The sequence below is a fragment of the Talpa europaea genome, assembly GCF_964194135.1.
Source record: "Talpa europaea genome assembly, chromosome: 9".
In the NCBI taxonomy this organism is placed as follows: domain Eukaryota; kingdom Metazoa; phylum Chordata; class Mammalia; order Eulipotyphla; family Talpidae; genus Talpa; species Talpa europaea.
The window spans coordinates 10,345,455-10,366,958 of record NC_140076.1 but is presented as its reverse complement, the minus strand read 5'-3'; the positions used below and the strand labels follow the sequence as shown (position 1 = coordinate 10,366,958).

The 21,504-nt window shown below is 51.6% G+C and overlaps 1 protein-coding gene across 2 annotated transcripts in view; it reads left to right on the top strand.

The window, feature by feature from the left end:
• The window catches only part of CAPZB (capping actin protein of muscle Z-line subunit beta), a gene marked incomplete at both ends in the record, with an annotated part of 105,179 nt that overhangs the window by 43,725 nt on the left and 39,950 nt on the right, over positions 1–21,504 (top strand). For both annotated transcript variants that reach the window (XM_084241666.1, XM_084241665.1), the window contains one exon: positions 4,540–4,629. In XM_084241666.1, the coding sequence (XP_084097792.1) occupies positions 4,540–4,629 (90 nt within the window). The remainder of the gene's footprint in view (positions 1–4,539; positions 4,630–21,504) is intronic.

Here is a 21,504-nt window from a genome sequence, read left to right as displayed (position 1 = left end):
GTTTACCTTTCAACCCGGAAAACCCCAGCAATGGGAAGCAGAGCTCTGCTTCTGTGTTGAGTTCATCTCAGGTGGAGGCCCGCTGTCCCAGGAGGACAACATAGCGAGTCTGTAGGCCGCGGCCAGGGGACTCAGGGCAGAAGCGCCAGAAAACAGCACTGTTGTGCGCACCCAGGGCCTGGTGATTATTTGCTGTTCTGTGCGTGGTTCCTGGAGAGGGGGCGAAACTATATTCTGTTCACTGGGTCTGGCTCAGGGCCTGGCCCACAGTTGGCCTTCAACACACGGTGGTTGAATTGAAACCTTTGTGTTTTTGCAGGTGTTTGAAGGGAAGGGCGGGGGGCCCCAGTGGGTGCTTTTGCACTTGCAGTGGGACGCGGACACAGGCGGTCTGGGGGATCTGAGTCCTGGGCCACGAGGTCAGGTGGGCAGCTCAGGCTCGTAGACGTCCAGTGGGGTGTGTTCTTGAGCCACACTGCCTGTCCTTGCTCGATTGTGTTTGTGGGATTTTTCTCTAATACCTTAAAAAATAGTGATGTAAAATGATAATGGAACAGAGTAGAGAGCCCAGAAATGAACCCAGTTGTATTTGGCCAATTCATTTACAACTAAGGATCCAAGAATATACAACAGGGAGAGGGTAGTGTCTGCAGTAGCTGGCATCCAGGAAACGGGACCCTAGCTTAGCCATGCACGAAAAAGCAACTCAGGAAAAAAAAAAAAAAAAGACAACCGATAACTACAAAGAAAGGTTTTAACATAGATTACAAGTTGAAGCATCATGATATAATGAATGCCCCTGAACCCCCAGTTTCCTGCAAGATGAATGCCAACTTTTATCTTTCCCGACTGACTTCCCGTAGAGGTATTCTCTCTGAATTTGGTATTTACTATTCTCTTGTCTTGAAGACCAGTAAGGATAAAAGCCTTGCTGTATTAGTTTAAAACACACAGAGAAGTGTGCTTATATCTCAATAATAGAGGTGATGGTTGCTGAGCCTTAGAAAAGTGGCAGCGTCCTGGCTAGTCCCCTGGGGCTTGCCTCCCCTGCCCCAATCCTATTTCTGGGGTCAGTCATGTCACAGGCAGCTGTGGGTCATCCGTGGTTTCTTCATGCCTATGTTTTTTCCTGTTTGAACCCCTTAAAGGTGGGAAGACTCCCAAGCAAAGAGATCCAGTTAACTTTAATTTTAACTTTTTACAAGCTGTCATTAAGCTTTCCCATGTTGCTCTGCTTATGGGAAGCTTTTAATCATTTGCTAATTTAATGATAGATATTCTTAGCCCTTGGAATTTGTAGTGAAGTATTTCCAGTTAGGATTAGTGCAGTATGAGTTTGATCATTTTCCACTAGTGTTCTGGGGCTTCCGCCTGGGTGCAGTTGGAGAGCTGTGGGGGAGGCCGCCTTTGTGCTGCTCAGACACTTGTGAGGGGCAGGGGGTGGGGCTTTGGGGAGCAGATGGGGCTGGGGTATGAACAGCCTCCATGGAAGGTTAAGACAGTGTTTTAATGGGAACTTCACCCCCAGCACACAGATGGGAACACAGCATGCAGGGGGCTGTTGCCGGGGAGGGGAGCAGCTCTCCCTCCAGTGACCGCCGATTCCCTGACCCCAGGCTTGTCCTCGCCCTCTGGCTCCCTTCCACGCCGAGTCCCCACCCCACTCACCACCTCCTTTCCCGGACAGCGTGCTGCGTGACTTCTGGTTACCTGCTTCTGAGCATCAGTCTGTTCTGGATAAAAATTTCAATGTGAATTTGTTTTTTGCTTCTCAGGAAGATGGTTAGTACAGCTAAGTACTGGCTGAGGACATTTCCAACGCCACAGTTTCTAGGGGTTAGGAGTGGCCTGGAAATTTGAATTGCATATAAAATGTTGCTCTGCATGTGCCGTTTTCTGGGGCCTTAGCATTAATCTGTTTGGGCGTCTGCAGTCACCCAAAGTAATTGATTTTAAGCAGTTGTCTGTTGACATGTGGGGCCAGGTTATCAGCAGCCATCCTGTGTGTTGTAGGGTGTTCAGCCATTTCCCGGCTTCCCTCATTAGATGACAGCGATTTCCTTCCCCCAGTGGTACAACCAAAATTGTCTCCGTACACTTACCTCATGTATGGGGGCGGGGGGAGGGATTGGCAACCTCAGTTGAGAAACACTATTTGTAGAGCAATTTTAGGTTCACAGCAAAACACAGCAGAAGGTGTAGTTTCTTTATCTCCCTGCCCCAACCATGTGTTCCGTCCCCCATATTATCCCCCCCACCCCAGAGTTACAGTTGGTGAGCTGTATGGACACCATAATAGCTCCAAGTCCATCGTTTCTGTTAGGCTTCACTCTTGGTCTGTGTATTCTGTGGGTTTGGGCAAATACCTGATATAACCCCACCATCATAGTATTATACAAAAATCCTCCATGCTTGCCACTGGTCAAGGAATATGTGCGTGCTGGATTATGTGGGAAGAGTACGTACCTTTAGTTTTGTAAACCTCCAGGCTGTCTCTGGAGGTGGCCGTGCTGTGTGGCATGTCCCCAACATCCCCGGGTGGGAATGCCTGTGGCGCCACGTCCTCGCCAGTGTTTGGTGTCATCGAGTCTGCATTTGCCCGCTCTGACACGTGTGTGACGGTATCTCATTTTAATTTTCGTTTCTCTGTTGACACGTGATATGGAACATCTCTTCATATGCTCATTCGCCGTCTGTATATCTTCTCTGGGGCAGTGTCCAGGTCTTTGGCCTGTTCTGTACCTTTAACTATCAGTAGTTTGACTTGAACCGTTTAATTCATTTCTGTTCTTGCACCGTGGAGGGCGTGTGGAGCTATTTATGGAGTGAAATAGCTAGTTCCAGTGTAGGGTGATAGGAAATAACTTCCAAGTTGGGTTGAGTGGGGCGAAAGTTAAAGTTTTTAAAGTATTTAAAAAATATTTAAAATGTATTTACACACATGCACAAAAAATAATCTAGTCAGGCACATACTTTTAGTAGACATTTCCCAGGTATTAACTAGATCATTGCAAGACTCCAGTGAAACAGATACTGTCTCCATTTTATGAATAAGCAAAGGCTTGTAGAGATTAAGAAATTTGCCCAAGGTCATAAGTTAATGAATGGCTGAACTGGGAATTGAAGTTGAGTCTTTCAGATGTCAAGTCAGTTTTGCGTTGTCTCAACCCTGAAGTCCTGTTCAAATGTCCACCCATGCCAGGGGGCAGTTCCAAGTTTCCCTGGCCTCTGCAGGGATTTCACCTACTGCTGTAATGTTTCACTAAGCAAGACAAGTGCTATAAGGTTTCTGGAGTATGTATGTGTTTCTTGGCAAGTTAGCCAGTTTTTTGTGTGTCTCAGAATAAATTGTCACTGATAACTACCTTGTGCCAGGGACAGGGTTTGTTTTTGTTTTAAACTGCACACTCTGTATACCTTATCAGTTATCTGAAATGACGTTGCCTCCAGTTAATTTAATGGGTTATGTCTTGGGTGAATATGAAGTTGGTCCTTGCTTTTCCCACACAGCCTGTTTGTTGTTAATATACCTGGCACGTAGGTGGTCCTGCTTCATTACAGCCAAGTGTTACATTTCCAGAATTACTTGTCTACTTTATGAAGATCTTTTAGCTGTTGATGTAGCTCTTTAAAACGCAGAGACTGGTCTGAGCAGAGTGGAGGCTGGACACAGTCTGCTGGCGCCCCTGGTTGGCAGTGCTGGGGACTCTACCTGCCTTCCCTGCACTTCCTCACCCTTCACCTGGCCCGCTGCGCTCACCTTAGCTCTCGCTGCTCCTCCTCCCACTGTGCACAGGATTCACTTTGCCCTTTACCAGTCTTGCCCACTCAGTGCTTCCTCCCTCCCTCCATTATTTACTGCACACTTTATGGTGACTGGCGCGTGGTGGCTCTCAGTCAGTATTTGCAGTGTGAATGTTAATGAGGCGCGTATTGTGAAGCACACAATGCAGAGCTTAAGGCAGTGCTGGGTAAACGAGCGGTCTCTGTCACTGCAGGCCCCTGCGCTGGTCCTCCTCGCTGCAGCTAGAGTGGGCTCTTGGCATGGGCTGTGATGTGCTTCCATTCCCAGCCTGCCTTGCCAGGGCCTGGCACCTGGGCCTTCACGCCTTGGTGAAGGACTGGAGTGCTTTCCACAATGTGTGTGTCTTGCCCCTTATTCTTTCCCTGACTCTGTCCTTGCCTGGGAGTGCGTCGTGTTGTGACCTGCCATTTATCCAGAGTATAGCAAAGGTTAAAGCCTGATCTGCTGCTGGTGCGTGCTCCCTGCAGACCCTACGGGGGGCCTGGGCATTTGCATTGTTGCCATCTGTGGACTTGGCGGAGGAAAGCCCAAGCAGCTGTGAGGTGCGGGTAGAGCAAGGCCACAACCAGGCGCCCCCACTTTTGGAGCGAGACTGCTGCCAGAGGGCCCACTCCAGGCCTCACTGCTCCTCCAGCACTCAGGGCCGGCTGAAGTTGCAAGAATGCTTTTCAAAAGAGGCTTTGGGGGGTTTTATAGGTGCAGTAACTTAGATACTTCTGTTTCTCCTTCCACAGAGTGATCAGCAGCTGGACTGTGCCTTGGACTTAATGAGGCGTCTGCCTCCCCAGCAAATCGAGAAAAACCTCAGCGACCTGATCGACCTGGTACGTGCTATCTTCAAAAAGTTTGATTTGGGGTTGTGGCTCATAGTTGGTTGTTGGTGCGCCCTTTTCCATGCCGAATCCAGAACACATAGGAATCCTCTCTGCAGCCAGACACCTCCATTGGCTTCCAAGAATCTTCCAGGGAAAAGATGAACTTCACATGCATTGTTGTCATCCTTCCAGAGCCACCTGTGCTAATAAAGCCCAACATAGGAGCTCTGGTGTTGATTACAGTCTGCCCCTTATCCAGCTGCCAGTTGGGTTTAAGTTTCTAGACACTTACACTTGGGCACAGGGAAGAAGAGGCCACACGTGTCCTCCTGGCCTCCAGCGGTGGTTCTGGCTTTCATGGTCTGCTCCAGCCCCAGCCGTGCCCACACCTGCCCTGTCAGATGCTCCAGTGGCTTCACTTCTAGTTTGAAATAATATAAAACCCTAAAATTGGCCTTTAAAGAGCTCCATGCAGCTATGTTTTAAATATTTAAATTTTTTTTTAAGGTTCAGAATGATGAGCTCAAAATGATGGCTCACATTAACTGGCCTCCTGCAATTATTTTGAAAATGCTCAAAATATTCAGAATGTCTGTAGAAACTTTGGGAAATACTGAAAAGTAGTAAAATAAAAATTGGGTCCCAAGCAGCCAATCGAGTTACCAAATGTGGCTGGCACTTCTGGCTCTGGTCCTGCCTCGGGGCCTCCAGGGCCCCCACGATCACTCCTCACTATGTCCCATGCCTCCTAGGGGTCACTGTCACTGGCTCATTAGCAAGGTGTCTTAGTTGGGAAATACAGATGGTCCCCGACTACCATAGTTTGACCTCAGATTTTTCCATTTTCTGATAATGTGAAAGCAACAAACAAGCAGTGGACTCTCGTGGTGCCAGGCAGTGGAGTGGGCCCTGCTCTCTGTCAGCACTTCCTGCCTAGTGACATTTTCACTGTCTGACATGCTCACAGGCTGAGGAAGACCTCGTGAGAATGTGATGTCGCAAGGAGGGCTTCTAGCTGGCGTGGCGGGTCGTCTCTGTTGGCCCGCACACTGGGCTTGGCGCACCAGGCCTTGCTCAGCAGCTGACTCAATGGGCCTCGTGGGAGTCGAGCCGCCTGGGAGGTGGCACTGCGAGATGTGGCCTGGTAAGGGCCCTACACTTCGTGTTGTTCTTGGTCAGAACTTTTGATGGCCAGTGGAAGAGGTGGGCAGAAGTTGAAGATGGGAGCTCATCCCTAATTTGGCCAGCCACAGAGCTGCCATTTTCTTCTCAAGTCAGCACGAAAGTGTGCTTGGCTCAGTTTAAATTTGCCGATTTACTTATTACTATAGTTTGGAAATAAACCAAACCTAGAAGGAAGAAATGATCAAGTTTTTCTCAAAAGACTCTTCTTGGTATTTTAACAGGCTCTTTTGTTCTTATGGCAACTGGACTGTTTGCTTGCAGCTGTGTTTCTGAGTGCCTCGGCCCTCTTCATCACAGGGATGTGCAGCTGCTTTTGTGGGGACCAGGTCAGCTGGTTCTCTTGCTGCATGTGCCAGTTTTCCTTGGGCTCCACAGGGGAATCGCAGGGTTGGTGGGGATGTAAGGGGCCTTGAGCCATCCTTCACCTCCATCAAATTCTGGTGCCCGCCATCAGCCCAGGTCAAATTGCAGGAAGGTGCTTAGACCCAGGCTGAAGCACCACACCGTTCCTGCTCCGAGTGGTAACGTGGCACCCAGCGGGCCGTGAGGATGTGCTGCTCACCACGGTCCCTACAGACTGACCCTGTAGAGTGCCTGGGGGGTGGGGGAGCAGCCATGGGGTGGGCTGAGCACTAGCTGTGTACCCAGGACTGAGCTGGATGCTGTCGCTAGTGTTACTATTTCATGTAGTTTTCACACTCTCCCTTTAATAATGTGCACATGACACTTCACCTTTTTTAGATGATTTAAACTGTGAGGAAGAAGCCAAGTGGTGATACGGCTAAGCAGTGTCAGGGATCCTGGTCTCCCCCTGCAGTAACTCAGTCATAGGTACCTGACGCTCAAAGCAGCAGATTCACTGTGGTGTGTCTTTCTTACCTATTTGGGTGGGAAAAAAGGTAAAACCCATTAGACATTTATTATTAAAACATGCATGTATTATGGAGAATAATTTGAAATTTGTGCATTGTTTTGAAAAACGAAAGACTTGAAACATTTCTTTCTCAGAAGCAGGCCCCTTGGGATGGGCAGTTGCCTTGTCTGTGGCTTCAAGGGGAGCCGGCGAGGTGTCCCCTCGCCCAGGCCAGATTGCCTGGCGCCAGCCCCGTGCCCTTCTGCCTCCTGGGGCTGATCAGGGACCAGCCTCTTCAAAACCGGGCTGGGGAATCTGTATTTTTGTTCATTTTCTAATTTGAAGTATGATGAATGTCACAATGATGCCTGACTCGCAGAGGGTCAGGAGCAGGCGCTTCTGAGTGGCCCCTTCTGAGTGGGCTGGTCTCTGCTGGGTCCTCCGACCAGTCCTGGAAATGACTTCTCGGGATGTTTTCCTTTTGTGGCTGCTGTTTTGCTTCCATTGTAAGTGTATGGTAGTTTTTCTTTTTCACCGGATGTGCAAAATTCTTGTAAGCGGGGGTCCGTGCTGAGGGTACCGCGGTGGTGCTGAGCTCACCTGCTTCTTTGGTTTCTTCTCAAAGCTGAGTTTTCAGGACTCCTCCATCCTGGGCTGTCTAGAAGCAGCATCTCCAGGCCTTGGTTTTGTGGAACCTGGGACCAATCAGATGTTTTCAAAATAGCTGATGCTTCTCCAGTGCAGATGGCAGGCTTTCCTTCCATGCTCACCTGCCCGACATAATGACGGGAAAGTGGCTGTTTTCAAGAACAGTGTCCAATTTTAAGACTGACAAGAATGTTGGGATTTGCCAGCATTCCCCATGAAGGGAATAGCCGTGCTCAGATGTTGGAGCCAGAGAACTGGGAGGAATGTATCCAGTCCACCAGCGGTCTGATCACAGAGCAGAATTAAAGAGAAATGTGGCGTATGCTTGGCAGCTAGGCCAGGAGGCCCAATTTATCACGCCAGATCAGCTTGCTGTTTCTTTCCCCCAGCAGAGCTTTTGCAGCCTTGGGATTATGGTGCGTGCTCTGACAGGTAAGAAATGACCTCCCTTTGCAGATGCCACAGCATCACTTTATTACATATTAATCCCATTGTGCTAGAGTGAAGCCAGCTGAAATGCGTTGTGAAGCTGTTTCAAAAATACCCACACATCCATGTGGGCCAGGAATCATGTGATGGATGCTAAGATGCTCCGTTGGCTTCATAAACTTTGACCTTCTATGGCTTTACACAGGCAGCAGTGGTCGAAACTTCTAGACTGGGGTGTATTTTGAGCTCTGAGCTGAGGAAGGAGTTTGTTTCTGCAAATTGGCACCCAGCGGGCCATCCATCCTTTGCCTTTTTAAGAGCAAACCAAAAGTAGCCATGGATCTGTTTAACCAGACAGCAGAGTCTTTGCTTGCAGTCATTGGTCACTTCATTTTTTAATACCTTCTCTCTTCTGTGCTCTCATCAGCCAGAGGTCCGGCCCGTGTAGCTTCCCAGGCTTTGCTCAAGCCGGTGGAGACTTCTGCTCTGGGCAAGCTCCTGTGCCATCCCGGCCAGACCTGCAGGCTGGACGTGGCGGAGATACCTGTTGCTCCTACCAGGGATCATCTGGGTGGTTTTCTTTTCAGTAGATTCCTCTCTTTAGCAGCCAGAATTGCCCTCCAGAAACAGAAAGGGCCAGCCGGGAGCAGGACTTTGCACCACCAGCCTCGGCCAAACCTGTACTTTGAACAGCTCGCAGAAATTGCCTCTGCACAGTGTGGTACCTACCAGGAACGTGTCCTCGATTCTTCACCCCAGATAGAAGGCTGGGGTGCCCTTAGGGGCCCGAGAATGGGCAAATAGAGACCCGTGGCTTATGTTTCCAAGAGCCTGCTCACCCTGAAGCTGTCGGTAGAACCATCCTCAGTTAGTGCTTGGTGAAATAAGGCTTATGTTATATTTGAGAGTTTATTATTATCTGATTTCTGCTAAGCATTACTATTTAGTTAGTCTCTAATAGATGAGCCAATGAAATATGGAAATTATTTTCCCAGTAGGCATCAAACTCAGTTCTGTCCCAGGTGATGAACACTGGGGCCGGATAGGATCTTGCAGGCCAGATAGGATCTGCTTTATCTATGTTAGAAGCTAAGCAGCTTGCATTTTTTTCCTGCCTGCTTTTTCCTTTATCTTCGCTATTTAAAACCATCTTGTACCAGCATTTTTTCCTCCTTTATTTCAGAGGCACCATTTAAAATATCGTCTCCTTTCTAAAGGGGCTTTGACTTAAGTGGGTGAAGTTAATGGGTTCAGCCAGTGTTTATTGAATCACTCCCAGGCTTAGCCCTGGGAAGAAATGCAGCCTTATTCCTCAGCTCCCTTTCCACGAGGAAAAACAGAAGGATCCTAAAACTAAATCCCTTTAAGGAATAACTTTGGTTGGATTTTCTCAGCCTTGAGTCTTCACCAGTTCAACTCAGTGGGTGACTGTCATGAGCTGTGGACCGAGTTCTTTGTACATGTGTCTGGTACCTGCCACATGCCAGGCACTACTCTAGGTGCTGGGCAGCAAGTTGACAGGCCTTGCTCCATAAGGCAGGGCCGGTTCAGGAAAGGTTTTCCAGAAAAGGGAAGACTTGGCCACAGCTGTGCCGTTGTGTATCTATTGAGTATGTTTGTTTTTGCTTGTGAGTAAAGGTGTGACAGGTTATTTAATGGGTGTGCTCAGGTAGCAGTGAGTTTTTACCCTCTCTCACTTGCTGCTGGCCACCTTTTACCTGGCATCTTATTGCTTCCAAATTCTTTAACAAAGTATTCCAAGGGTGGTTGTCTCAAGTAGAGAATTTTCTGTTGTCTTTTTTTTTTTTTTTTAATTACATAATATGTCCACGCACAAGACATTTTCTCCACCACAGCCTGAGTCAAGTTGCTGCTTCCCTAGTCGGGCCTGCCCCATAGTATTTCCCGGGGGTACCTGGGTTGGAGCCACTCAGCTGAGCTTTGTAACTGGGCCTTCCGGGGGGCGTGCGCTCCCTCCCTGCAGAATTCTGGATGCTGATGCTCAGCGTGGAGCCACTGCCTGGCCTGCCCTGGATCCCTGCTGAGTAAGGAGTGGGGTCTGTGCTATACCTGGGAGCTCCCTTTGGGTTTGTGTCCAGAGTGGGGGAACTTGGCTTCCACCTTTCCATTAATTGTAGGATATGCCGGGAAGTTCTCTCTCTTAGGCCGGATATTGTCTCTGGAGCAGGAAACGGATCAAATAATTGGTAATTATGCAGCAACCCAGCAGTGTCTGCTATACTGATGTTTCTGAGCTTTTCTACAGGCGACACTGTGCTGCAGTTCCCAGTTTACAAGGGGAAAAAATCATTCCAGCCAAGGGCCTCCAGCAGTATTTTAATGAACTCCATTCCTTGGAAAGTTGTGGCGAGCCTTTTCATGCAAGCATTTTGCTCTTTGAATGGACTGCAGCTGGTGACTAGAGCGAGGGAGCATGAGGACCAGACCCCAGGACTCTGCTCCCCGCCCAGCGCTGCTTCTCGGGGGACCTGGCCTGTCAGGACCTCAGCCTGCCACTCAGGCGAGAGCCCTGCCTGCCCGAGGCACAGCCTCTGACCAGTGTCAGGGTGGCAGCCCTCTGAAGGGGACCCGAATGCCTGCATTTGCTAAGAGGAAATGGGCTTCCTTGGAGCACCCTGGCCTCACTGGCACTCCCATAAATGGCTGGAAGTCATCTGAAATTCCTACGAGCTTGATCTGTTAGAGAGCAAGATGAATTGCCTCCTACAAAAGCAGCCCAAAGAGACTAGAGGGGCCCTGGTGTTCTCGCCTGTGTTTTCCTCAGGGAGCACAGTTCTGAGACTGGGCCTGGACAGTTCTAGAGCAATGAGGGCGGGTTCCCCACGTGGCTTCCCCAGAGCTGGGCCATTTGAACGCCCATCACCTTTGATGTCAGTCACCTAGAACACATTTGTTATTTTTCAGAGGAAATTAGAATTTCAAAATAGAAGTTACTTTTTATTTGGCTTCAAGTTTAGAACTTTGATTTTAGAATTCCCCTCTTCCTTCTCCATAAAATCTTTTTCAATAAGTAGCTTTAATGGCAAGCCATCAGCTGTTAGAAGCACTAAAATATATGAGTCTTATTTTTACTACACTCCCTGCATCGTCGTGGTTAGTCTTCAGAAGTGCTCTATAAAGTGAGAGGGTCCCTGTTTATAGACAAGGGAGGAAATAGAGAAAGGCAGGACTTCCTAGTGCCCCATACTATTTCTTCTTTCTGTTAATAAAGCAAATTTAAGAAATTTTAGGAAAAGCAGGTTCCTTGCAGTGCAAATGAAATGTGTCGCTAGGTGACTTGTGTTGAGCACCCACCCTGGCCAGGTAAGGTTCATTGTCCTTTCTCGCAAAGGAAAAGAGAATTTTGGAGTCTTTGTTAGATTTCACAAGCCTTTCATGCTGAATCAGGGGACAGACCAGTGGCAGGGAGACAGCAGTCTCTGGCATCCTCAGTCTCATCTTGCTGCAGAGTGATGCCGCCCTCTTGTCCTTCGCCTCTTGGCACAGGTGCCTGCACTTACACATGTGCACGCCTGTGTGCCTTGGGCCCAGGTGTCCATCATCAGAGGCATACGTGCTCTGCGTTCACGCCCCTTGGCCCCGGGCACCAGTGTGCAACCCAGGAGGGAGGGCAAGACCGCAGGTGCCAGTCATAGAGGCCAGTGGCAAGAGGGCAGAGACAAGCCTGAGCTATTTCATTTTTCCTACAGCTGCCTTTAAATCAAATGTACCCAAGTCAGCTTATACTCCGGCATAAAGCAGTTAGAGCATATACGATGCCGGGGGCGGAGAGGCCGGGGGGCTGGTTGTAAGAGTGGGAGGACAGAGTCCATTCGTAACGACATCACAGCCCACTGCTGAGGAACGAGTTTTCCACAGGCGGTGGCCTTGGTGTAGAGCTGTGGGCTGAGGTCGCACAGATGAGGTCACACAGCTCAGATAGACCCAGCACTGCAAGCACTTAGGCTGTGTTACAAGTGATACTCGCATTTTACAGTGAGAAAATTATGGGCTGTTTGATGAAATTGCTGACACAGCTAAAATTTTGAAGGAAAATAAGCTGAATGTGTATACTGTACAGCATGTGCTCATATTCCTTATTATTAAAAGAAAACAAAAGAGCCAGCGGTGCTATTTCAGATTGAGATGGGGCGTCTGACGGAAGCACAGGCCAGAAGGCTGCCTTTGACTGGATGCAAATCTAACTTAAAAGCTTATATAAAATAAAGGCAAACTGAAAAATACTTGCACCTTAATGGCAAAGAACATGCCTCCTTAGAGCTGCAGAAAACACGTGATGAGGTAGTTATTCTGTCCCCGCCAGTCGGAGACGGAGACGAAGCCGGTCCGCCTTCAGTCATGGGGAGCAGCGCTGGAGTCCCGTGGCCCCAGGGCTCCCCACCTGCTGCCTCCTCAGTGAGAGACTGAGGTGGCTGGGCAGGGAGCTGGGCACACGGGCCACACACACCCTCTGGTGCGCTCTGCTCAGAGGAGCAAGGAAGGAGGCCTACAGAAAGTCCCCCTAATGATCACGGGAGTCCTGCAGTTGAAGGGAACAAACAAGAGCCCCTTTCCCTTTAACCCAGCATTTCTCTAGCGCGCTTTCATGGCATCCACTGTGGAAACTTTGGCTTTCTGGAAAGGTTCAGAAGCCACCCATCCGACGACCTGAATCCTAGACCTTTTTGGCAGTTGCCCTGAGTGTGATGTTAGCGAAGCTGTAAAGTTTCCTGACAGTTTGGTAACGTGGCGTGGAAGGAGCGGTAGGTCCCGGAGATGGCTTTATTTTTGCTGGAGAACTGCTTCAGAAAGCTTGTAGCTCCTTTAATAGGCAGGGGAGAGTTGGTGGGAGAAAAACATTGCGTACATTTTTAAGCAAATCTGCCTGGCTGTCAGAAAGCCTGGGCTGTAGGTGTGGCTCCCCACTAATTGCTTTGTAATCACCAGGACTGCTCTGCAAAGTGAGGGCTGGGTGGGTTCAGCCGCAGAGTCTCAGTTCTGTTGCCGAGAACTGAAAGACCACCACGGAGATCCACATGTTTATGTCACCACTTTCCAGCACCCCCTTTTTCCAGAAAAGGCATCTGCTTCTGTCGGGTCTGTGGCCATATAAGCTGACGTCCTTCCATCGCCTTGGTAGCTCACGTTAGTGGGCAGAGTCCACTGGGGCGAGAGTATCCCTTGGGGGCCTTTCAGCTTCAAGACCTTGGGGCAACTTGCTTCCCCCCAGATAATTTCTTCCCATCTGCTCCATCAGGTTAAGAAAAGGGAGTCCCTGGGGATTGTACTTAAAGTGCTAACGCGTGGCAGACAGGTGCTTCATGAATGTCACTTTTGCGTTTATTACTGACACTGACTTCTTAGGACCTGCCTGCAGCCCCGGGGTCTGCCAGCCCAGGGGCTGTGCCCTCTCACCCCTGGGAGCCTTCCTGGTGGCTTTCACAGGGGGGCTTGTCACCCGGTGCGTGATTGCCAAGGGCTGGTCTTAATCTGGAAGGGAGGAGATTGAGATGGCAGCATGTAGGGTAAAGAGATTAATCAGGCGCTTTACGCCACTATCCTCTGTGGCTATCACGTGCAGCCTTGATCATGTTGATGCACAAGGCGCTTGGGAGCGTGGGCGCAGGGCACTCGTGCCCGATTGTGGACACCTGGAGTATAACCGCGAGCGAAGGCTGGAGAGCCCAGAGAAAGCAAAGATTCATGGGGCCTGGGAGGCTCGGTTGGCTGCCCGCCTTCCAGTTCCCCCTACCCCGCCTGTGCCTGCCTCCTGGCATGCCAGCCTCCCTGACTGGTGTGCCTGGTTCCTTGGGAGAGCATTAAAGCTTGAAAAACCCACTGAGGGCTCCTGGACTCTCCTTTACCTGTCTGCCCAAATCCGGAGTGAACCTGCCCTTCTGGCACTAGATGGGGGAAACCTTCCCTGTCTTCCCTGAACAAAATCACCGCTGCTTCACCTTTGGCCCTGGTGGGAGTGGGGCTGCCTGGGGGTTCGTGGGTTTTTCCCACCCCTCTCTGGGATTGGTTTGGCTTAGGAGTTCCCTGAACGCATTCCTACTCCCGGTTTCCACTGGCAGTTCTCTGGAAGCCCTAGGGAAACTAAACAGAGTGAGTGGTTGGGTGGTCTGCCTGGTAGGGAGGGGTCCTGATGTGGACCTGCCAGCTGAGGCTGGAGCCATGTGCTCATTTGCACTCATCACCTTCACGCCTGCCCTGGAAGGTGGCACATAGCCCCTGTGAGTGCCTGGGGCAGGCCCTGTGGACCTGGAGCCTTCAGGACTGCTTTCTGGTGCCTGATGTCCCTTCACTTCACTGCAGCCTTGTCATGAGCTACGTCTCTCATCTCCCCATACTGCCAGTGCCACCCCAGGTGCCCCTTCCTCAGCTGGAGAAGCCCCAAGTCCACAGTAGGGTCTTACACAATCGTAGCAGCCACCAGTTCCCTGGCTTTGGCCCTCAGGCCTCTCCTCAGGTGTCATTCTTGCTGGGCTTGCTGCTGTAGCCCCTTACCTGCGCCACCTGCTCGCACTGCTGATGCCCCGGTTGCCTGCGGGGCACTACCCATGGCATGGAGTTTGGGGTGGGCACAAACTTCTTGAAAACAGATAAGCTATTTACTGATTTCCCACAGCCCTTTTATTTGCCAGGCTAAAGCGCCTGATTTACCGTATGCTTGGAGATCAGTATCCTGCAGGAATCTTTGTTAGGTTTATTTGGAGCGACTGTTAGTCTGAGATGCGAGGCCTGAAACACCCACTTAGGGGCATTAGGTGAGAAAATGGAGCTCTACTGAGTACCTTGCGATTGAAAGGCCCTGCTGAGCTCCGCTGTCCTCTTTGCCCTGCCCTGCATTGGGGCCTCTGAGCCTCAGCTTCCTCAGTGGCGAGATAGGCGCCATCCTCAACCTTGAGAACTAGCAGTCACGCATGTGTCTGGCTTCAGTGGCCTCTGCAAGGCACCCCAGCTCACGTCCAGCTTGCACAGATTTGACATGGCCCGTGCCAGTGAGTGCAGTGCGTTGCCGCTGTCCTGCTTTCTGACTGGTCGCTGTCGGATGCCAGGTGCTGTTTAGATCTTTGCTTGTTTAGTTTGTGTAACTCGCATACCACAAGGTTAGTCTTCTATCCCCATTTTACAGATGAAGAAGCAGGTTTAAGGAGCTGGTCAGGCCTGACAGCTGATGAGTAAGTCACTCGGAATCAGCCACAGCCCTTCTGACCCTGACACCCACTCTCCCTCCCGCTTTCTATTCCCACAGCCTCCAGGAGCCACTTTCTCCCTGTCTCTGCAGGTCGCCCGCAGGCAGCTGGCTCTGAATGCAAATACCGCAGGAATTAGCACCAGCAAATTTTCAGCCTTGATCAAGGGTAGCTTTCCCCTTCTGGTGTTGCTGAAAGGGCATCTGTTCGGGCCTTCCCTTGGCAAAAGTGACATGCTGCTGGAGACCAAGGTGGTGGTGGTCGATCACTGCCCCGCCCGCCCCCTGTAACAGCTTTTGTTTGGAGGATAGAAGTAGGGTGCCTTCCAGTACACCCAGAGGCTTCCTGTTGTTTGCGTGCAAGAGTCCGCCTAGAGGGCCTCCCTGGTGGCGCAGTGGTTGAGCGCTGGGCTGCGAAGATGCCCGCAGTCTCTGCAGCAGCGCCTGTTTGATCCCCGGCCGCCGGCCGAGGGTCCCACATGGTGCGCAGACCTCTCCTGCTGCCCGCTGCTCCCCTCAGCAGTGTACTTCATCACTCTGCCTGTTATGCTCATCGCTCTGGCTCTGGTGAATTCTCTCATTCTCCCGCGATTCTGACTGTACCCAGTGCTTGTATAAATAAATAAATAAATAAATCTTTAAAAAAAAAAAAAAAAGTCAGCCTAGAAAGGGTGCGGGTCAAGGGGTGACCCCACCACCTCTTTTGGTCGGGGCCCCTTTGCCACATCTGTTGCTGCCTTCCTGGCCTGTTGCTCTCAATTAAGCTCCATTAGAGACCCTGTCCATCACAGTATGCCCAGAACCTACCGACGAGAGCCCCTGAGGGGACTGTGGGCCCCCCCTTGCTTTGCAAATGACCCCCGACCAAATTCTAGATGCTTGTGTGCAGGAGCCTTGTGAACAGCACCTGTAAAACTCCAGACTCCCAGTCCTGGTGGGCCCGTTACCCTCTGTAATCGAAGCCTGCAGGCTCAGACCAGAATGGATGTTCCAGATGGTGATGCTGGGAGTTTTGTCAGATGGAGGCTTTGGAATAAGTGCCTGACAGCAGGCCACTCTGAGGAGAGTCGGAGCCAAGCCCAGAGATTAGTTGTTCATCTCCCTCGCTCCTCTGGAAGGCACAGGTACATTTAATTACCAGGGACTGGAACCTAAAATAGCACTCTCAGTTCAGACGGGAGGTTTGCCCTGGGCTGGGAGCGGTCATCCTTGGCACAAGTGGACTGTCCTCCTTTGTGACTATCTGAAAGTAGCTGGGAGGAAGGATGTGCCTCGGGCATTTCAGTTGCTTCTGCTTTTTAAAATTTTATTTTTTTTTTAAGATTTATTTATACAAGAACCAGGTTACAGGCCAGATGTGGGGGAGGGTGAGCGGATTCACTAGACAGAGCGGGGAGCAGAACAGGCAGATTGACTGCTGAGGGGAGCAGTGGGTGAGGCAGGAGAGGTCTGCCATGCCATGTGGGTTGCTTCCTGGACGGCGGGGATCGAACTGGCACTGCAGAGGCTGCAGACAGCTTCACAGTGCTGTGCAAAATTGCCTACACCCACCAGGAAGGCCCTAAAATTTTATTTTATTTTATTTTATTTTATTTTATTTTTAAAAGATTTTATTAATTTATTTGTACAAGCACTGGGTACAGTCAGAAGTGCAGGAGGGTGAGAGAATTCACCAGAGCCAGAGCAGGGAACAGAACAGGCAGACTGATGAAATACACTGCTGAGGGGAGCAGTGGGTGCGGCAGGAGAGGTCTGAGCACCATGTGGGACCCTCGCCGGTGGCTGGGGATCGAACTGGCGCTGCAGAGGCTGTGGGCAGCTTCGCAGCCCAGAGCTCAACCGCTGCACCACCAGGGGAGGCCATAAAATTTTATTTTTGATATGCAAATATCTGCAATGATTTTTTGCCCTAGAAGTCAAGGTCTTCTTCCTGCCATGTAGTAAATTCAATATCTGGTTTTTTTCCCTGAGGCTTTGCTTGGGACGACCATGAGGAACTCCATTATTGTCTCCCAGCTAGTGCACTGTACTTGCGACTCCTTCCCAGGCATTTTCAGGACTGTTCCTTTGACCTTCTACTTAAACCTGCTCTTGGAAGGTCTTCATTGTTCAGTGTGCCCAGCCTCCCCCCACTCTCCCGCCAGCTGAAGCTCTGGGGGCAGAGTGCTAAGTCAGAACATTTGTGTCACAGCCATGGGGGCAGAGACCCCAGATGGATGACAAGGATTCAGGTGGAGAGGGGCTCAGTGTTTTTAAGGGGGACACCAGGGGGCAACAAGCCCACCTTGATGGGGCGGGTGGGTCTCAGTGTGGGCCTTGGTGACTCTTCTGAGTCTGCTGGGGACATGGGGCTTTCGCCAAAGTGAAGTTAGCTTTCCTGTTTAAAAAAACCTGCATCCCACCTGTAACTATGCAGATGCCTCTTCATCTTTCTCCTTTTCCTAATAAACCTGTCCTTTTAAAACGTGGAAATGAAAAATACAAAGACTGCACCCCAATGCTGCATTGACTGTTTTGAGAGAGGAGCATGGTGTGGGTGTTGCTGTTCGGGGAAAACCACCACCTGCAAATGAAGTGGGTGAGGGTCCCTCTGGAGCAGGCAGGGGGATAGCGTTTTTCTATTTTCTTACAGATCATCGCCTGCTCATTTGCAGGATATTTCAAGCCATTTAAAATAGGTGTGAGGGCCTCCCCGGTGGCGCAGCGGTTGAGCGCTGGGTTGCGAAGCTGCCTGCGGCCTCTGCAGCGCCGGTTCGATCCCCGGCTGCTCCCCGGCCACCGGAGGAGGGTCCCACATGGCGCGCAGACCTCTCCTGCCGCCCACTGCTCCCCTCAGCAGTGTACTTCGGTCCTTCTGCCTGCTCTGCTCCCCGCTCTGGCTCTGGTGAATTCTCTCACCCTCCCGCGCTTCTGACTGTACCCAGTGCTTGTATAAACAAAACAAACAAAGAAAGAAAGAAAACATGCCTCTATTAAAAAAAAAAAAAATTAAAATAGAAAAATAAAAAAAAATAATAGGTGTGAAAAAATAATAGGTGTGAAAGTGCCATATAAGACATGAAACCAGAAAATAATGGCCCCTGGTCTGAAGGGGGTATTTATTTAATATTCCCGTGAATTGTGTTTTTGCTTTAAGACACCGGCCAGGACAGCTTTCCTGTGTGCCGTCTGTGCCGGGCCCCTTCGGGAGGGAGAGACTGTCCAGCCTGTCTTCTCCCAGGGTCCTTTTCTGGTGCTCTTGGAGTTCCCCATGACTGCTGCGGAGGTGGCAAAGGACAAGACCAGGTGCTTCTTGTCCAGGAGAGGGTCAGGTCGGAGCAGGACTTTCTCTCCTTGATTGCTCCACTGGCTTCTACATTCTTTCCATTCCAGAGGCCGCAGGGAGAGTGGCTGAGCTCCCCAGGCTTTGCAGATCTCTCCCTAATTAAGGGACCGCCCATCTCTGCCTCAAATCTCTGCCCTTTTGTGTTTGTGTTTAAAATTCCATCTTTGCAAAATGTTTACCACTCAGCAAGTCCCCTTGAAAGCCCTGACTTGTTTGGGGGAAGTTTTTTCCTTCTTCATTTTCAGCCTAAGTACTGGAAAATCAGGTCTCTTTGGAATCCTCTGTGCAAGTGCTTTTGAGTGCGTCATTTTTGTTTAACCTTGCTGTATCTTCCCCAGCCCTGGAGGGTGGTGGTGGGGGTGCTCCTGGCATCCATGCTGTTGGAGCCTCTAATCGGATGAGAGAACTAGAGAATTATTTTGGCCTCGGGGTGGGGGGGGGGAGAATGGAGTAAGGCCTTAGTCCTCCTGTGCCCCTGGTGAGTGGGCAAGACCACCAAGGCCGGGGATCCGTGCAAAGGAGCCGGGTGATGACAGAGCTGAGCACCCCAGGGTGAGGAAGATACATGGGTCTGGCCAACCCTGGGAAAATTTTCCAGTGGGATGTCTGGAGCACCTGCGATTCAGGAACCATGCGGCCTCCTGTGGCCAGTGGACACACAGAGTGGGATTTGCTGAAATCCCTGGAGAGCCTCTGCTGAGGCGGCCTGTAGCTTCTCTCAAAGTGGGAGCCGAGCAAGCAGTCAGAGGGTCCTCCCCAGGGGCAGAGGGGGCGGGCCGGAAGGGGTGCCGCTGCAGGCTGGCAGCTCCAGCCCTGGATGGAGTGTCTGGGTCGCCCCCTCAGAGCACATCTGTTTTGGGAAACATTAAAAACACTGGAGAAGAGCAGGGCACGCACAGTCTGCTTGCCTGGACTTTGAAGCCGGCTGGGAATGTGGCTGCCTTGAGCAGCGGCGCCTGCGGGGTTTGGGGCGAGGCGGGACAGTCCCTGTCCCCCTACCTTGGTGCTGCACCAGCTGCCAAATGAAGAGGACCCCAGTGTTGTGGGAAGGCAGGGCTTCCTTTAGTGATGAGATTGGTTCCGGGGGGACTGCAGATCATCCCCAGGAGAGAAGAGGAAATTTAGGTTCTGTGTATAGCGCAATTTCCTGAGTTTTTAACATGAACATGAGATTCAGGGGTGAGGCTCCTGCTGTCCCAGCTTGTCCTGCTGCTGCCGGCCGGTGCGTGTGGGGCTCTGTTGGGCCCTCCGTCGGTGTCCTCAGACTGGGAGCCTGGGGCCAGCGGGTCCCGTCAGTGCCGGATCTCACAGTGCTGTGCTCGGTAGGTGTCTTGTTTCAGGAAGAATGTCACAAATGTGATGAGCGCATGAAGCCTTCCCTGGATGGCTGTCGGGATAAGTAAATGAATTAAATCTTGGACTATGAAATGTTGTAGGATCTTACAAGTAAAATGACCCTTACTGCGCATCTAGTCTCATGGTTTTTAGCCCCTCCTCCCTGAACATACACCCCATCTTGTTTCCTAGGTCCATCCCAGAGAGGAGGGGCAGGAGGAGGCTCTGGTCGCCTGGCCCTGCCAGCTGGTTGCAGACCCAGCTCTGGCTTCCCGGCCAGGCGCACCCCCTTCAGAATGTGCACCCCACCCCCATCCACCCCATTTATTTTGATGCAGGAAAGTTGTGGGCTATAAGGGCAGCAGAAAGAAGTGAAAGGGAGCAGTGCCCGGCTCCCCATGCCCAGAGGTGCTTTTACCGACCTGACATAGTCGATACCATAGTCTTACCTGCCAGAACCACCAATTCGCTTTTCTTCTCTCTTTTTGCCGTTGTATTCACTAACAGGTCCCTGTTCTCTCTGGATTCACTTTTTAATTTAAACACCAGCTTTATGGGGAAATGATTCACGTACTGTAAATTCAGCCCTTGGCGGTGTGCGCTTGGGTGGTGGCTCAGCGGCCAGCTCTTCCAGGGTCCCTTGCCGCCGGGCGCTTCTCCTGACTCAGTCCCTGGACAGCTGCCCTTCTCCCGCTCAGCCCCAGGGAAGCTCTGGGCCACCCTCCTCTGTGTCTCCGCAGCTCCCTGGAGCACAGGACCCTCCGTGCACGCCCCTCCCCTCTCAGGCTTCGAGCTCCTCCAGGGCGGGGTGCCGCATCTCATCCCTCCTGCGTGGGGTTGAATTTTATCTGAAGCCACAGAGTTGATTTTGCCTCCAGTTGCGCCAAAGTGGAGAGACAGGAGCCGCTGTCCTGGAAGGCCCAGCCGGTGAAGGGGACACTGGCCGCCTTGGAGTGCAGCTGCTGCTCCCCAGCGGGAGCTACGCTTGTCCCTGCCCACGCGCGGTCACCTTCTGTGGCCGGCTGAAAACAGAACCTCATGGGATGTCCCTGCAGTGGCAGGACCTGTGCAGGACACCCCTGCAGCCGGCCAAGAGGAAGGCAGCCCCTGGCCGGTTTTGGGTCTGTGTCGTGGGGTGTTGTGCTGGTTCCCACGCCTGCACCCCCTCATTCCCACGTGCACGCACTTGCCAGGAACTTGCAGGATCCCTGGGACTTTGGTGGCTGCCAAGGCAATCATGGTCACTGATGGGTCCCCTCCCTGCACCTGTGCCCCCTGCTGCTGCGGTGGCCCATGCCCTCGGCCCCACCCTCGCCCTGCTCCCCAGTCCCAGCTCTAAGACAGGCGCTGGGGAACATGGGAGCTTGTTTCCCCCGGAGACAGACACGGACTTCAACTTGAGGGACCCCCATTCCGGTAGTTCAGCACAACCTCACCAACACAAAGCAGCCCTGCCAGCTTTGTGCGGGGCAGAGCTCGTATCCGTCCCAACCTGTGAGGCATGGGGAGGGGAGGATCACAATTGCCTGCGCTCAGGTGCTTTGGGGATGCATGGAGGAGGCCTAAAGGGCAGCTGAAAGTCCTTAGTTGGCATGGGGGGTGGGATGGGTGTCCCAAGTGGGGAAGAGGCTGTGACCAGGATGTAGGGGTCGGGGGTCAGGAGCCTCCGCCTACAACTTCCACCAGCTCAGTGTCCCCGTGCAGTGGCCAGCGTCGAGTCACGCTGACTTCCATCCTGAGACTTTCCTGCCTCTGGCTTCTTGGAGGTGCTTGTGCATTGTGCTCTGTCCCTCAGGGACCAGGCCTTACTGACAGGGTCAGCTTAGGGAGAGAGCCTGGCTCTCTGCTCCCCGCCAGGGAACGGTTAATTTAATTAGGCTCAGGTTCATCGGTTCATCCCCTTCGGGGGAG